The sequence below is a fragment of the Bufo gargarizans genome, chromosome 3 (genome assembly GCF_014858855.1).
Source record: "Bufo gargarizans isolate SCDJY-AF-19 chromosome 3, ASM1485885v1, whole genome shotgun sequence".
NCBI lineage: Eukaryota > Metazoa > Chordata > Amphibia > Anura > Bufonidae > Bufo > Bufo gargarizans.
This window is the reverse complement of record NC_058082.1, coordinates 459,551,941-459,570,488: the sequence shown is the minus strand read 5'-3', so window position 1 is coordinate 459,570,488 and position 18,548 is coordinate 459,551,941. Positions and strand designations below refer to the sequence as shown.

The 18,548-nt window shown below is 44.0% G+C and overlaps 1 protein-coding gene across 2 annotated transcripts in view; it reads left to right on the top strand.

Moving 5' to 3' along the window:
* SRPX (sushi repeat containing protein X-linked) overlaps positions 1-18,548 on the top strand; it is a 176,670-nt gene that overhangs the window by 99,775 nt on the left and 58,347 nt on the right. For both annotated transcript variants that reach the window (XM_044286628.1, XM_044286627.1), the window contains 3 exons: positions 13,322-13,448; positions 13,808-13,929; positions 17,760-17,939. In XM_044286628.1, the coding sequence (XP_044142563.1) occupies positions 13,322-13,448; positions 13,808-13,929; positions 17,760-17,939 (429 nt within the window). The remainder of the gene's footprint in view (positions 1-13,321; positions 13,449-13,807; positions 13,930-17,759; positions 17,940-18,548) is intronic.

Genomic DNA, 18,548 nt, shown 5'->3' with positions numbered 1-18,548 from the left:
CCTCGACATCACCTTTAGGAGTAGTTTAAGAACATATTTTACTTGAGGCACAAATACTTGAAATAGTTCCAAGATTATTTTAATTGAGTTAGCCAAGAAATGATTATGGTAATCCGTGAGGAGAATTAAATCTGGATTAAAATTATAACATTGCAATTATTTTATTTCATGTGGATGGGTAAATGATGGCATTCATTAACAGACAAATTCCTCCAGACTCCAGAAAAATAGGCAATTTCTTGTTTTATTGTTTCATTTTTCTTTACGGATACTAATAGTTCAAGGAATCCTCCAAGATACTGTTCTAAGTCTCTTAATGAACCAACCGTATCGTCAAGTCTCCTGTCAGCTTCTATATAATTTGTAGAGCGTGACCAAAGACAGCACCTTCTATAATGTACTATGTTACCCTATGAGAGCAAGGTCAGGAAATCTCAGTGGTAGAGAAATGTCAATGACAAATTGTGTACATGTTCATGTCTAGCTGTGGCTTTACTGTGTGTTTACTGTCATTAATGTCATTTACAGCATATTACTATTAAGCTATAGTATGAGCAGCAATGACATCTTCTTCCATTATGGATGTACTGCCGCTACCACACATTCAGCAGCACTGTGCCCAGACTTTAATCACTCACATTAGGCCCCATCCCTAACAGGCTTCACAATCTGTAGAAAGAAAGAACAGACCAAGGGAAAAAGAAATACGGTAGAAAAAGGAAGTCGTAGCTGAAAACCAAACCAAAAATGGCAGTGGCATAGAAAACATTCAGCCTCTACTTGTCAAATTGATAGTCAGCTCACCAGCCTCCTTACTGGGCTTTATCTCTTTTGTTCCAGTGTCACCCCTCCAATCCTTCCTGCTATGACTGCAGTGATAACATGCCCATATAATGCTGAGGCCAGTGATTGGCTTCAGTGGTCACATATGGTATCCAATTACATTTTTGCTGCAGACCCTCCAAGAGGTCATTACTGTATGAAGACCTTTGATGCTAATTAGGTCAGCAGATCAGAGAGTATTGCATCACCCCATGTATCATCAAGCTGTGATAATACAATTGCTGGTACAACCTAAGTGCTGTTCCAAACACACACATTATTTCAGTACATTTATTTAAATTATATACTGCAGAGTTTGACATTTTTAACTTTTTCAATTCCAGAGCATGCAGCTTAGAGGGAACGGTGCTTGCATGTTCTAGCAAGTCACTTTACAGTTTAATGGTTGAACCAGGCGGTATTGCTATCGCAACAGGGTAAAACTGTAACCTATAGCAACAGTCACCGCAAAGGATGCGGTTTTCACTGGGGTGTCCAGCCCACTTACACCCCGCTTCACCCTGTCTCCCCTGTTTCCTGCTTGTGATGGGCTTCTAGGTTTCTCCCTGTCAGCTCTGTGGTCAGCCACATGGGAAGACTGGCCTCTTGTCAATGGAAATAAAAGGGTTGACACCATCCATGCAGGAAAAACGAATTTAATTTAATGACACATCTCAGACACAGAAACATTTTTTAACCCACACAGAGGTCTGTAAAAAAAGCAAAATCCATATTCAGATGATTTTTGTGATAATATGTAAATGTAGCATTGGTCAAACATAAATATGCAATTAAAAGCTAATCATACAGTCACATCCTCAGCCATGGTCTCAGACAGCTCATTCAAGGGGAAGGCTACTGGTTCTCTATGTGAACACTTATGTTCATGTAATTCCCTATGGGAAAAATACATGTATGTAGCAATGATGGTGCAGTATTTCTTATCAAACTACCATAAAAAAATTAACAAGAGTTAAACAAAAGTGGTTCAAGCATTTTGGTTCTAACTAGAGATGAGTGAATTTCTTAAAAATTAGATTTGGCCATTTCGCCGAATTTCTCGAAAAAATTCGGTTCGATCCGAATATTTTTGGGGCGAATTGCATTAAAAACAGCTGTTTCCTGACTGCAGAGAGCCTTTATAGTGGTGTAGAACACTGTGCCTATGCAGTAACACGCATAGGGAGTCTGCTGTGGTAGTGAAATAATACTGTGAGTCAGTATGACATGCCGATGACAGGGGTCGCTCTTAGAATCACTGCACACTTGACTTATTTTGGCAGTTACGGGGCCAAAACTGACCAAATAACTCAAGTGTGAAGTCTTACAGGTCAATGTTAGCGTCGAGAAGAAGCGCACTCCTTTTCCACCGTCAGCAGCTGATTCCACATAGATTTCTACAGAATCTGTTCTATTAAACGCTTAGAGCCCCCCGACAGAGTGGAGAGGATGTCAACAGTAAGTTTGTGTTGACGTCACTGATTATTTTGCCCTTCCTCTGATCTGTTAGAACAATAACCCCCAAAAAACAGATCCTGTCTGTGGCGCATCCGCCTTCACTCGGTCAGCATTTGGTCAGTAGTCCATCAGTATTGCTAAAGCCCCCCAAAAAACAGGAGTGGATCCAAAACAGAGATGACACATGAATGGAATATTTGCATGTCTTCTGTGTTTTGTACCCACTCCTGCTTTTGGCTACCAAATCATAAGCCAATTCTGATGCAAAATAGGGACCATGTCATGCAGACCTTACAGCTGTTACATAGACAGGATCCGTTGTGCATCTAATTTTTCCTTCCTTCTGACAGATCAAAAGAAGGGTTAAATAAATTATGATGTCAGCCAGGCCAAAAGGCAAAATAGTGGCCCAGTCATGAAGTGAGGAGGGTGGGAACAGCATGAGAAGTCCACAGAGTGGCCCTATGACATAGTGCTGAGGTGGAAGCAGCATGAGGAGACCAGAGTGGCCCAATGACAGAGTCTTGAGGAGGCAGCAGCATCAGGAGCAGGCCACAGAGTGGCAAAATTACAGTCTGGAGGTGGCAGCAGCAGCAGCATGAGGAGACCACAGGGTGACACAATGATAGAGTGTAGAGGTGGCAGCAGTAGCAGCATCGGGAGGAGGCCACAGGGTGGCACAATGACAGAAACATAGAAACATAGAATGTGTCGGCAGATAAGAACCATTTGGCCCATCTAGTCTGCCCAATATATCTGAATCCTATGAATAGTCCCTGGCCCTATCTTATATGAAGGATAGCCTTATGCCTATCCCATGCATGCTTAAACTCCTTCACTGTATTTGCCGCTACCACTTCTGCAGGAAGGCTATTCCATGCATCCACTACTCTCTCAGTAAAGTAATACTTCCTTATATTACTTTTAAACCTTTGCCCCTCTAATTTAAAACTGTGTCCTCTTGTGGTAGTTTTTCTTCTTTTAAATATGCTCTCCTCCTTTACCGAGTTGATTCCCTTTATGTATTTAAAAGTTTCTATCATATCCCCTCGGTCTCTTCTTTCTTCCAAGCTATACATATTAAGGTCTTTTAACCTTTCCTGGTAAGTTTTATCCTGCAATCCATGGACCAGTTTAGTAGCTCTTCTCTGAACTCTCTCTAGAGTATCTATATCCTTCTGGAGATATGGCCTCCAGTACTGCGCACAATACTCCAAGTGAGGTCTCACCAGTGTTCTGTACAGCGGCATAAGCACTTCACTCTTTCTACTGCTTATACCTCTCCCTATACATCCAAGCATTCTGCTGGCATTTCGTGCTGCTTTATTACATTGTCTTCCCACCTTTAAGTCTTCTGAAATAATTACTCCTAAATCCCTTTCCTCAGATACTGAGGTCAGGACTGTGTCAAATATTCTATATTCTGCCCTTGGGTTTTTACGCCCCAGGTGCATTATCTTGCACTTATCCACATTAAATTTCAGTTGCCAGACTTCTGACCATTCTTCAAGTTTTCCTAAATCCTTTTCCATTTGGCGTTTCCCTCCAGGAACATCAACCCTGTTACATATCTTTGTGTCATCAGCAAAAAGACAAACCTTACCTTCGAGGCCTTTTGCAATATCACTTATGAAGATATTAAACAAAATTGGTCCCAGTACAGATCCCTGTGGAATCCCACTGGTAACATGACCTTGTTTTGAATGTTCTCCATTGACTACAACCCTCTGTTGTCTGTCACTCAGCCACTGCCTAATCCACTCAACAATATGGGAGTCCATGCTCAATGACTGCAGTTTATTGATAAGTCTTCTATGTGGGACAGTGTCAAAAGCCTTACTAAAATCTAGATAGCCTTACTAAAATCTAGAGTCTAGAGACAGAGTGTGGAGGTGGCAGCAGCATCATCAGGAGGCCACAGAGTGGCACAATGACAGAATGCGGAGGTGGTGGCAGCATTAGGAGGAGGCCACAGGGTGGCAAGGTGACATAGTGTGGAGGTGGCAGCAGCATCAGGAGACCACAGAGGGGCAAGGTGACATAGAGTGGAGGTGGCAGCAGCATCAGGAGACCACGGAGTGGGAGGGTGACATAGTGTGGAGGTGGCAGCAGCATCAGGAGACCACAGAGTGACCCAGTTGGTTTGGCAATACAAGTACCAGCTGAAGATCGTGGGTGAAAGAAGGAGCACTAGGCATCAGATGTGTGGCATCAGGCGAGTGGCAGCATCAGAATAGTAGCTGAGGCAGGTAGCCAGAAGAAACCAGTCTCTTTTGTCAAAGTGTTTGTGTGGCACCATGGATGATCTAGCCTGATGAATAAAGCATTGGTGGGTGGAAATTCTGGCTGATCCACGCCTGATTCAGCTTGACAAAGGTCAGTCTCTCCACATTTTGCGTGCACAGGAGAGTTCTTCTTGGGGTAACTATGGCCCCCGCCGCACTAAACACCTGCTCTGATGCCACACTACTGGCTGGACAGGACAGCTTTTCCAGGGCAAACTCTGCCAGTTGCGGCCACAAATCCAGTTTGACTGCCCAGTAGTCCAGCGGATCTTCAATGTGTGGTGCAGGGTGCTGTCAAAGTATGCCACCACCTGCTGGTTCAGGTCCTGCTCCAGGTCTAGCTGCTGCTGGTGAGTAGTTTCCTCACTAGGCAGGTGAAGAAAGCTGCTCATTAGCGACTCTAGACTCAAGTGGCTGCTGATGGAGCTGGAACTGCTCCTACTCCTCGCCCTGCCACAGCAGCCATGGCAGAGGAACTTGAGCGTAGAGGGCCTCCCCGGTCAGACCTGCGGCGGCCAACTGATTACATAGGATGTCTCTATAGTAGTTCCGTTTTTCCTGCCTCTCAGCGGGTGTAAAAAAGACCCCCATTTTGGACCAGTAGTAAGGGTCCAACAAGGTGGGGAGCTAGAAGTCATCCCTGTGCCGAATGGTGACAATTCGGCTGTCACTACGAAAGTGAGCATGCATCAGGCCATTTGTGCAAGTGACTCGGAGGAACTCCCTGCCTCCATCTCCACTGCATACTGCCACGGTGTGTCTGAGTCCTCTGCCTCGTCTTCCTCATCGCCCTGTAGCTCCTCTGGCTGCTCCTGCTCCTCCTCTCCTGTCACCTGTGTAGAAAACCCACCCATTTTGCTACAAATTGCTTGTGCTCCAATGTCCTCCTGCTCCTCCAGTTCAGCCCCCACAGGGCTCATGTGGACATGAGATCTAGGCACCATGTCTCCAGTCCCCTGACCAGCCAGATTTACCAGCATCTGTTCCAGTACATGAAGCAGTGGAATTACGTTGTTCATCCTGTAATCCTGGCGACTGACAAATAACGTGGCCTCCTCAATGGGCCTGAGCAAATGGCAGGTGTTGCGCATGAGCTGCCACTGGCTGACATCGAAGTTACACAGGGTAGTACTCGTGTCCGCTTGGATCATCAAGAAATCATTGATGGACTTTCTCTGTTCGTATAGTCAGTCCAACATATGGAGGGTGGAATTCCAACGGGTGGAAACGTCGCATGTCAGCCTATGTTGGGGAATGCCGTTTTGCCGCTGCAGCTCAATGAGGGTATGCTTTGCAGTGTACGAGTGGCTGAAGTGCATGCCATTTTTAGAATGTCTTGCAGATGGGTGGAAGACTTCAGGAACCACTTGACAACCAGTGGCTAAGCCCTCCTTGATGCAGCGCCGACACCATGTTCTTCCTGTTGTCGGTCACCATGGTTCGATTTTGAGTTGTCGCGGAGAAAGCCAGAATTTGATTTCTTGATGAAGGACACAGAGCAGTTCCTCCCCTGTGTGACTCCGTTTGCCCAGGCAAACGAGGTGCAGAACAGCGTGACACTGCCGTGCCCTGCACATGTGGTATGCTGGAGGGGCACTGTGAATTGTCCCTGCAGTGGAGGCTGCGGACACGGTGGAGGATGAGGAGGCAGAGGCGGACATTGTCGAGAACATGGAGGAGAAAGTGGAGTCACCTGGCCAAGTTGCTGGTGTGGCTGTGCAGGAACCACATTCACTCAGTGAGCCGTAAAGGACATGTATTGTCCCTGACCATAGTTACAGCTCCACACGTCGGCGCTGCCATGCACTTTGGCAGACACCGACAGGCTCAAGGACAGGCCCACCTTCTGTTCTACATAGGTGTGCAGGGCTAGTACTGCCTTTCTGGAAAATAAATGACGGCTTTGGACTCTCCACCTCGGCTCAGCACAAGCCATCAGTTCTCTAAAAGGTGCAGAGTCCACCACTTGGAAAGGGAGGGACTGCAGCACCGGCAACTTGGCCAGGAGCACATTAAGCTTCTGCGCCATTGGAGAAGCGCATACTGTTGTCTCTTGGCAATCACTTCGGTGATCGATTGCTGGCGGAATGACTGACGAGGAGTAAGAGGAGGAGCAGAAGCATCAGGACCAGCAGATGATGGGAAGGACAGACAGCTCCCTTCAGCTGAGGTAGTGGAGCCTTGACTGCCTGAAATCGGGTGCGTGCCACTGGGCAGCGGTTACTGCGGCAGACTGTACCACCACATCGGAGCAACGGTTCTCCCAGTCCACTCAATGGTGACGCTGCATATGTTGATGCAGGGCCGTGGTGCCAACATTGACACCCTGGGCACTCTTCACCTTCTGTCCACCGATTCTACAAATGGCCATGTTCACCTTCTCCGGCGGCTTAACAACAAACTGCCACATCGCCAACTAGGTGATTTTACCCCGAACACTCCGCACTGACTGACTGCTACTGCCGCTGCTTTCATGAAACGAGGAACTAACACTTTCCGGCAGTTGCGGATCCAGAGCCTGGTCAGGAGGGGCACTTCCATATTATTTTCTGTCCGCCACAACAAAACAATGGTACTTATAGAACAGACTACACAGTGTAGAGGTATACTGTATATTGTGTGTCACAGTGTATGCTATATGTGTATAACAAATATATTTTACATGAAAACTTACAATTACTTGGCTTGGCCCTTGGGGATCTCGGACACCACTTCAACATTTTGGCTGGGGGGCTCGGCAGAGCTGATGTTGTGTTTTATCTTAATGAGAAAGATTTCATAATAAGGATTTGGAGAAGCAGCAGAGGGATAGCAGAGCAGGGAGAGACTGGTGCTGCTACTAGGGGGCTCATACCATGGGGGAGTAATAAAGCCCACCATAATGCCCCCCCCCCCCAGTAGAAATAATTCTCCTTATAATGTGACAGTACAAAAAATATCCCCTAATGTCCCCATAGTGCCCCCATAATGTACCAGTATAAAATGCCCCATATATAGTTCCCCAGTAGATGCCCTCAGTGTCCCCCATAATTTGAAAGTATAAAATACCCCTTCTTAGTGCCCCCCATAGATGACCCCATCTCCTCTCCCCCCTTCTTTATAGTACCAACCATAATGTGTCCCAGTATAAAATGCTACTGTACACAGCCCCCATATAAAATACCCCTTCTTTGTGGCCTTAGTAGATGCCCCTATAGTGCCCACCATGAAGGTGCCAGTAATAAGTGCCCCCAATCATATGTCAGTAAAATGTTCCCCCATAGATTCCCCCCAATCATGTGCCAGTGATAAGAGCCGCCCCATCATGTGCCAGTAATAAGAGCCCCCATCATATGCCAGTAATAAGAGCCCCCCTTATCATGTGCCAGTATCAAGAGCCCCCATCATGTGCCAGTAAAAAGAGCCCCATCATGTGCCAGTAATAAGCCCCCCATCATGTGCCAGTAATAAGAGCCCCATCATGTGCCAGTAAAAAGAGCCCCATCATGTGCCAGTAATAAGCACCCCCCATCATGTGCCAGTAATAAGAGCCCCCATCATGTGCCAGTAATAAGCACCCCATCATGTGCCAGTAACAAGAGCCCCCAATCATGTGCCAGTAATAAGAGCCCCCATCATGTACCAGTAATAAGCACCCCCCCATCCTTTGCCAGTAATAAGCACCCCCATCATGTGCCAGTAATAAGCACCCCCAATCATGTGCCAGTAACAAGAGCCCTCCCCCATAATGTGCCAGTAATAAGAGCCCCCCCATCATGTGCCAGTAATAAGCGCCCTCCCATCATGTGCCAGTAATAAGAGGCCCCCCATTATGTGCCAGAAACAAGAGCCCCCCCCATTGTGCCAGTAACAAGAGACCCCCCAATGTGCCAGTAACAAGAGCTCCCCCCAATGTGCCAGTAACAAGAGCCCCCATTGTGCCAGTAACAAGAGACTCCCAATGTGCCAGTAACAAGAGCTCCCCCCAATGTGCCAGTAACAAGAGCCCCCCCCAATGTGCCAGTAGCAAGAGCCCCCCAATGTGCCAGTAACAAGAGCCCCCCACCAATGTGTCAGTAAAACTATTGTACACATATAAAAAAAAAAAAAACACTTATACTTATCTCCATGTCAGCGATGCAGGCCTCTTCCGGCCTGTGTCCCGCGCTGTACGGCTCAGGCGGCGTGATGACGTCACCCCGCCACCTGCGCCGGCCTCTGATGGGCTGCCGGCCTAGTGCCTGCAGCCTATCAGAGGAAGGGGAAGGGACACGCCTCTCCCTCCCCTGCCCCACAGCACAGGCATCTGTATCACTGTCCTAGGGACGGCGATACATGTGACTATGGAGATGAGCGCTTCCACAATGGAAGTGCCCATATCCCTGTGCCCTGCCGCCGTCCCCCAATTCTGAGCAGTTCGGGGGGGCCATCCCAACTAAGGGTTGTGTCTGACAAACCCACTGACTCTTGGCTGGGTGTGTCTGATGTCACTTGGGGCGAAGTGGATGACCGAGTCAACCATTCAAGAACTGCTTGGTTGCTGGTCAAGACACGACCGCTAGATGACTCCGGAAGCTCAGGCATCCCGCTACGACTCATGCTGCCACGCCCCCTTACTCTGCTGAGACCTGTGCCTGCGCCAGGAACATTTATGCCTCTGCCACTCCCCTGTGCAGGGCATACCGTTAGATCAAATAAATAAATAAAAAGTCTGTAATTTTTTCACTTCACCACACAACGGCTAATAAGCCCTTTTTTTTTCTTCCACTAATACACTCCAAAAAGTGCTTTAGAACATATAACTGCACAGCTGAACGGCAAATAGGCCCTTATTTGTTTCTACTTAGAAACGCCAAAAATGGCTTTAGAACATATAACTGCACCGCTGAAAGGCAAATATATATTTTTTTGCCACTAATACACGCCAAAAAGAGCTATAATTTTCTCACTTCACCACACAACAGCAAATACTTTTTTTTGTGCCTCTAATACACGCCAAAAAGTGCTTTAGAACATATAACTGTTCCGCTGAACGGCAAATAATATATATATATATTTTTGCCACTAATACATGCCAAAAAGGACTTTAGAACATATAACTGCACCGCTGAATGGCAAATAATATATATTTTTTTGCCACTAATACACGTCTAAAACAACGGCTAATAAGCCCTTTTTTCCCACTAATACAAGCCAAAAAATGCTTTAGAACATAAAACTGCGCCACACAAAGGCAAATAAGACAGAAATATTTCCTTGTAATAAACCCTGTTAATGGTTGTATCAAACAGCACTTGCACCCCTATAACAAGAAGGGTTTGCTGATATTACAGAGCAGTATAATGGCAATGGGATCCCCAGTCAGTGCAGCAAGGTGTAATCGGAATGTTCCTATTACCCAGGCTGTAGACTCCTCTACTGAACCCTGTTCTGCTTCAATACTGTGGAATGATTCCTACCTATCCTTTCCCTGAACTTCTATTGAGCAAAATAAAAGTTTTAAAGTCTTTTCTACCACTGTCCCTAGCGCCTGCAGACATCTCTCCCTGCACTAAGTACACTGTAAAATGGCTGAATCCAAGATGGGTGGGGGTATTTATAGGGCTATGACATCACAGGGCTGTCTGGCTGCTGATTGGCTGCATGCATGGCATTGTGGGTGATCCCTCGTTCCCAGAGTTCCTTGCTCCATGTCCTAACACGTGCAGCAGCCATTTTAGGAAAAAAGGCGATTCGTTACAACTAAGCGTGAGGAAATTTGGATTCGGTGAGAATCAGAAATTCACTTCGTCAACTTCGATTTGCTCATCCCTAGTTCTAACTTTGCTAAGAACCGTAGTGCCCCTTTGATGGTGGGTGGTGTAGCAGTATGGCCGTAGTTTAGCCCCTGAAAGAGGGACTGCATATTCAAATATTAAATAGTATGATTTTGTAGAACATGTGTAACTGAATAACCTTTTCTATAACAACATGATATGCGTCCTCATCACCACTAGATGGTAGTATGTACATTTGTTTCCATTGAACTGATTTCACAGTATGTTTCCATGAAGCTGTGAGGTTAATAAGAATATTTACTTTCTCGGTCTTCTGCTGATACTAGTCAAAGATTTCTTCAGCATGAGAGCTATAATGTAGCAACAGGGATGTAGGGGTCAGAATTGTGCCAGGCCTTTATCTTCGGGTACCCATAGTTTACCCTAGTACATAAGAGAAAAGCGATGCTGTCAGCATGAGGACAGGGACACAGTGAGCTAGTGTCAGATATAATCAGACTACACACTGATATCTCAAACTCTCACCAACCTTCGGAAACAGAAAATAGGTACAGACAGTTCTATAACAAAACACCGAGCATCCAAACATGTAGGGCTTTTCTGGAATAATTGCAAAGTGCACACAATTTGTTCCTTAGGGTTCAGGCCACATGATGCAGTTTTGGATGTCGAACCTAAGAGTGAATTCAAAAAAAGAGATTTTTTTTGCGGACCGTATACAGAACCATTCATTTCACTGGGTCCTCAAAAAAAACAGAAGGTACTCCTTGTGCATTCTGTTTCCTAAAAGATAGAACTTGTCCTATTCTTGTCCGCATTACAGACAAGGATAGTACTGTTCTATTAGGGCCCAGCTGTTCCGTTTTGCAAAATACGGAATGCACACGGATGTCATCCATATTTTTAGCGGATCCGTTTTTTCTGGACCACAAAATACATACGGTCATGTGCAAGAGGCCTAAAGCCCACATTCGAGTCTCTGTTTAGGAGTTCCGGAGCAAATGCCGGCTGTTGGATGGACATTTATGCCAGAAATTGGCCAGATCAATACCGGACCTCATTGCAGTCAATGGGGATCTGGCAACTCCGGATGCTACCAGATCTGGCAAGCTGCTCTATTCTAGAACAGCCTGACAGATCTTCTAACGGAGATGTGAACGAGGCCTTAGTCTGATGTTGCCGCTTAGCCTTTTTCAATGAAGGATTTTTAAAGGGGTTGGCCAACTTAATTATTTTAAAGGTTTGGGATGGTGAGTATAATTTTTTTTTCATTTTTTATATTCTAATACCTTCCCTGCCTTTAAAAACATTTTTAATGTAATGCCAAACTCAGCCCATGGAAAAGTGTGGCACTGTTTACAAAAAAAATACCAGACCTTTCTTTCTGTTCTCTATCTACCAGTAATGGAAGCTCAAAAATAGATTCTGGTGACCTCTGTTATTACCTATGGATGGATCACTTCCTCTTCGAATTACAGTTCTTGGCTTGGGGTAACATCCAACTATAATAAGTTCAACGTAATTGCACTATGCTCAGCTCTGCTCACATTTAGGGCTCATTCAGACGACCTTATGAATAGGCCCACATCGATGCTGCAAATTTGCGGAATAGGTGCGGACCCATTAATTTCAATGGGGCCGCAAAGGATGTGGACAGCACACCGTGTGCTGTCCGCATTTGTAGTTCCGTTCCGCGGTCCCGCAAGAAAGATAGAGAAAGTCCTATTATTGTCTGCAATTGCTATTCTATCATAGTGCCGGCCATGTGCAAAATGCAGAACGCACACGGTCGGTATCCGTGTTTTATGCATCTGCAATTTACGGACTGCAAAAAACCCTACAGCCGTCTGAAAAAGTCCTAAAGGGCAGCTGATCAACGAATGTCAGCGGATTTGTACCTATAAAACTGGCTGACCTGTTACATGTGCGCTGGACAGCTGAAGGCATCTGTTTTGGTCCCATGTTCATATGTGCCCGCATTGCTGAGAAAAATGATGTTTCAATATATGAAAAGAGCAAAGTGGGAATTGCTGTTAGAGCTGGAGACTCCGCTCTCTCTGCAATTGCCACGCCCTCTGCACTTTGATTGACAGAACCAGATGTGATGACGTTTACACTGCCTGGCCCTGTCAAAGTGCAGTGGGTGCGGCAGTTGCAGAGGGATCTGAACCTCTAGGTTTAACGGCAACACGTCAACAACACCCCTGTTGCTCCTAGAGGTTTATCAGTATATATTACCAACAGTGCATGACCTACCACTTTGACTATAAAACTGTAAAATAAGTTTCAAATTCTGCTCTATTTTTTTCTACCTTTCTTTATGAAACCTGACACGGAGGCTTGAAAGAAGATGTGAAAATAGCCCTGTGTGCACAGTCAGTGTAAATAGGTTGGAACAAGTATTCCAAGGCTTCATGATCTCTGCTGTGACCGGTAGGCAGGTCACCACAAGTAATGAGAAGACTCCTTCTACCATGACTTTAAGGCCATACTCCATGTAGAGTCCGCTCTCAATCTATCTCCTATTGCTTTAAATGGGAAATCCCCACTGTGGTTCATAAGGAGTGTTTTTTTCCACACTTTGATTGATGATCAATGTTTTTTTAGTAGTTTTTGGTGTGGATTTCCCTGTCATTTTTAGGCCTCCAATTGATTTCAATAGGTACTTCCAGGCAGAATCTGCACTAAAATTGAACAAATTGTTTTTATTTCCGGCACAGAGAGTTGTGAAAGACATGTCAGTGGTACTGGCAGGTGGGCATTTGATTATATGACATTTTAATGGTCTTTTTTAATCTCGAAACCAAGAAGGAGCAGTGGGAGCCAAAGGGGTGCAATTCTCTAATAGGTGCTAATGCACTGTCAGTTTCAAATGCTGTTTCTATTAGACCTGTAGGGCCCATTATTGGGTAAGAGTCTGGGCCTACCATAGGATCCTCTGGTGGGACAGTCTAGCCCTGTTCATAGAACATCACTTCTTTTAAATATTTTATTTTGTAGATTTGGAGCCTCCAAGGATTCAGTGTCCAAGTGTAAAAGATAAAGTAGCAGAACCAAATAAACTTACTGCAAGAGTCTTCTGGGACACTCCTGAAGGACGGGACACGGCAGATGGAATCCTAACAGAGTAAGTTAGATAAGTACTAAAAAACAACAACTTTTTGTCTGCTGGAGCATAAATCATTTTAATGAGCAGAGCATCTGTCCATAGCATTCATGCTATTTTAAGATGAATATGATTGAACACTCACATTGTCCTAATAGGGGACGATAGGTCAATAAAAACTAAAATTACAATTACATCTCCCAGTATGTCATTAATTACCATTCATTATTATTGACAGATTATTGGTAACTCATATCTAACAAATTATTTTTCAGCTTGGTAAAGGCATTTCCCATATTTTATGAGAATAAATGAATTTCACCAATGCCATAATGTTATGGATATGATGGATGAGTTAATCACATCCTCTTTCTCTTCAGTGTCATATTAAAAGGACTTCCATCCGGCTCTGACTTCCCAGAGGGAGATCATAGAATCCAGTATACAGTATACGATAGAGCTGAGAACAAGGCATCATGTAAATTTACTGTGAAAGTAAGAGGTATGTAAGCTTATTAAGTGTTCTTGCATGGCAAGAACACTTACTGTTATCTCACATATATATTCTTATTATTATAGCCAAATTTACCACCCTAACTCCTCCCACAGTTTTTACACTACATAGACAGTAATATTCCGAAACGTGTGGATTGTTCCCGATTGGCGTGCTATTACTTTGTGGAACGTTTCGCCAAATGGTTCCCAAAATTTTTTTTGTGGCGAAATTGGTCCTATAGGAATGAATGGCGGAATGTTCAAAACTAGAGTGGGAGCTGACAAAAGCTAGAGTGTGAGCTGAAAAATCAGGACATGATTTCTAAACTGCCACCACTCCCTCATTTTCAAGCCCACCTACACAAATCGTATATCAAAACGTTCAGCTATCCCTGCTGCCACTAAAAGCCATAGTCCTGATATTTTTTTACAATATGACCATTTGTTTGCAACTCACGCCACCCATGGACATTTATTGAAACTCCACCCTAGCCCCCTCAAATTTGAAGGGCAATTTCTAAACTGCAACTGTGCCTTCATTTTTAATATTTCAGAGACATACTATGCAGGTCGGGGTCTTGTGATTCTCACAATATAAAGCTCTGCTAGAAAGTTGGAGCAGTTTGTTTTTAACCGCTCTTCTCTGCCCTTGCTGTAGAGTGAGTTGGCAGGTGTGTGAGCAGCCAGCAGAGTGACAAAATCTAGAGTGTGAGATGAAAAATCAGGACATGATTTCTAAACTGCCACCACTGCATTTCTGCTGTTAATGTTTTTATAAATGTATGTTTTAATGTAACTGTGAAGCACTTTGAGCAACAACATTGCAATTAAATGTGCTATATAAATAAATAAAAGTTGAAATGTATTTCTCACTCTATCAAGCTTGCCATGTGCACTTTTAAAATTTGATCAATCAATTGGTTAGTGTAATGTTTACTCACTCCAAACAATTACTCTGCCCACTCCATAAAGTTACTCTGCCCAGTCTAACCTTTCCACAGTTACTCCAGCCACTCCAACCACACAACGGTTACTCAAGCCACTCCACCCAGTTACTCCTCTCACTCCAGTTGTAGACTAGGTGGAGGCAAGAACACTTCACACAATTTCCCCAGAAATTGTAGCTTTTCTAGTTATGATTGTGCTGGGTCACATAGGTATTTTATAATAAACCAGATAATATTGCCCTTAAAGCCCTTCTTGCCCCCAAATCAATGGCTTTCCTCTTCTGCAGAGCATTATGCACCTCGTAGACATGTGTGTACAGAACCTGTGGGGATGAACACAGAATTTGTACTGCACTCAACTATGGAGCCACTGTATCTCCACACAGAACCATGCAAATAGAGTTTGCCATAGTTTTTTCTGTTGGATTTATAAGCAACCTCCGAATGCCTTCATTACAAATTTTTAACAAATACCTGGCATACTTAATTTATAGTGGTTGCAGTACCTTTTGAAGGAAAGATCACTCCCCCGATACTGCTGTCTTTGCTGCGTTCAGACTGACTTCCTCTCAGTGCCTGACCAGATGTGTTTCGGTATAGAAGAAATCATCTTGTCTCCACAGGGTCTGAATTTTGGAGTAAAGCAACAGCTGCATCCTAATGCTGGAGAAACTATGTTGAACTGAAAGTAGATGGCACTGTGTTTACTATTAGTGTCTGTTCATGTGTAGTTCAAGATGCTGTCTCAGGTGTGCTCCATCTTGATAATGTTACAGATAGTGGTTGCTGTTTGTTTCAAGTGCAAGAAACCAGTTTCTTTTCCCACAGTGCTGTTCCTAAAAGCGGAAACGCTGCAACACTGAGGACTTCAGGACTTTCAGAAAAGCCCTTAGAACCCCTATAAATATTGATGATCTGCCCTAACCTTCCAACAACTGATCGGAGGGGCTACCGGGAGTCGAACCCCCATTGATCAGATATTGATGACCTATCCTGAGGATACAGTCAGGTCCATAAATATTGGGACACCAACACAATTCTAACATTTTTGGCTCCATACATTACCACAATGGATTTGAAATGAAACAAACAAGATGTGCTTTAACTGCAGGATGTCAGCTTTAATTTGAGGGTATTTACATCCAAATCAGGTGAACGGTGTAGGAAATTATAACACTTTGCATATGTGCCTCCCACTTGTAAGGGACCAAAAGTAATGGGACAATTGGTTTCTCAGCTTTTCCATGGCCAGGTGTGTGTTATTCCCTCATTATCCCAATTGCAATGATCAGATAAAAGGTCCAGAGTTCATTTCAAGTCTGCTATTTGCATTTTATATCTGTTGCTGTCAACTCCCAAGATTAGCTGTCACTATCAGTGAAGCAAGCCATCATTAGGCTGAAAAAACAAAACATACCTATCAGAGAGATAGCAAAAACATTAGGCATGGCCAAAACAACTGTTTGGAACATTCTTAAAAAGAAGGAATGCACCGTTTTGCTCAGCAACACCAAAAGACTCGGAAGACCACGGCTCATATTCAGCCAAATGCTTCAGAACTCATTGGACGGCGCTTAACAGTGCAGATGGACAATGACCCAAAGCATACTGCAAAAGCAACCAAAGAGTTTTTTAAAGGAAAGAAGTGGAATGTTATGCAATGGCCAAGTCAATCGCCTGACCTGAATCCGATTGAGCATGCATTTCACTTGCTGAAGACAAAACTGAAGGAAAAATGCCTCAAGAACAAGCAGGAACTGAAGACAGTTGCAGGAGAGGCCTGGCAGAGCATCACCAGGGATGAAACCCAGCGTCTGGTGATGTCTATGCGTTCCAGACTTCAGGCTGTAATTGACTGCAAGCAAGTATTAAAAAGTGAAAGTTTGATTTATGATTATTATTCTGTCCCATTACTTTTGGTCCCTTAACAAGTGGGAGGCACATATGCAAACTGTTGTAATTCCTAAACCGTTCACCTGATTTGGATGTAAATACCCTCAAATTAAAGCGGACAGTCTGCAGGTAAAGCACATCTTGCTTCTTTCATTTCATATCCATTGTGGTGGTGTATAGAGCCAAAAATGTTAGAATTGTGTCGATGTCCTAATATTCATGGACCTGACTGTAGTTTATCAGTCTTTAGATCCCAGGCAAAACCTTTAATTGCAAAAACAATGCAGTCATTTTTATGAACCTTTGTTTGTTTATCTTCTTTTGGTAATGGATTAGCTCGTTAGCATAATCGGGGAGACAGACCAAAATGTGAATTGAAGCAGTTTCACTATACTTTGATGCAGAATGTGCAGCTGCTATATAAGCAGCCCACATAAGAACCATACCAGAACAATGGACATTTTGCATTCTAAGGGCCCTTGCACATGACCGTATGCCCTCCGCAACATATGGTCCGTGAGCGGACCATATGTTCCTGAGCGGCATTGATCGTGCGCACTGGAGCACACAGCATCAAAGATTACAATGATCATATATATATCATGTATATGATCTCATTAGTGTGGGACAATAGGCCCGCGGGCAGCTCGACGTGCACAGCATCATTGTCATCTATAATACTGTGTGCTCCCGAGTGCATGATCAATGCCGCTCTGGGACATATGGCCTGCTCACGGATCGTATGTCTCGGAGGCATACGGTTGTGTGCAAGGTCCCTAAACTTGATTGAATATTATATCAAATGTCTCCAAAGTGAAAACATAATAAGATGTTATGTTACTCAGTTGGGTTGCATTTTTCAAGAAAAAATTCTAAATAAAAAAGCAATTTCTAGTGTGTGCAAGCCAATTAACCCCCTTATTCATCTAGACCCTGACACCTTATCAATAAGAGTTAACTATTAAAGCACTGCTTGTCTCTCTGTCTTTCTACTAAGTAAAGCGCTGTGCTAAGCTGAACGCTCCAGAGAATGGATATGTCAAGTGTTCAGGAGTTGGAGATAACTATGGTTCAACCTGTGACTATTTTTGCATGGGTGGATATGAATTGCAAGGAAGCCCAGCTCGCGTGTGCCAGTTCAATTCAGAGTGGTCAGGCTCAGAGCCCACATGTTCCTGTAAGTATTTCTTTTCATATGAGATTTTTCTATACACAGGATCAACCTTAATGAAAAATGCTAATTTGTTCCAAAGCCGCCTTACAATTTTAATTTACAATGCAATCGTATTTTTAATATGCAACATAGTTAATTTAATTGGGGACTAAGAGGTGACTGAGTAGTTTACAACACATGTGAAGATAGAAGTACATAGTTAAGACTTTTTTAACATAACCGTATCTGTGGTACGCGTGCGATCCGTAAAAAACTGAACAATTTATTTCTATGGGGCCACAAAAATGCATGTCATCCCTGTGCTGTTCACATCCATGCAGCCGTGCCGCCATATCGTTTTGCGGACAAGAATATGCTTTTTGACAATTTGGCCTGCGGAAAGTGTCGGATGCACATGGCCGGTATCCACATTTTGCAGATACGTGGTTTGTGGACTGCACAATGTATACGGCTGAGTGACTGTAGCCTTGTACACAGTGTTGGTTTCATTAATAACAGGGCCCTGGGCGACAAGTAAAAACCTTTGCTTGATATTTTAGCCAGTTGTTCTTATAATTTGAAAATATAAAATCACATGATATTTATGTGCTTTTTATCTGGATGTTTATACCG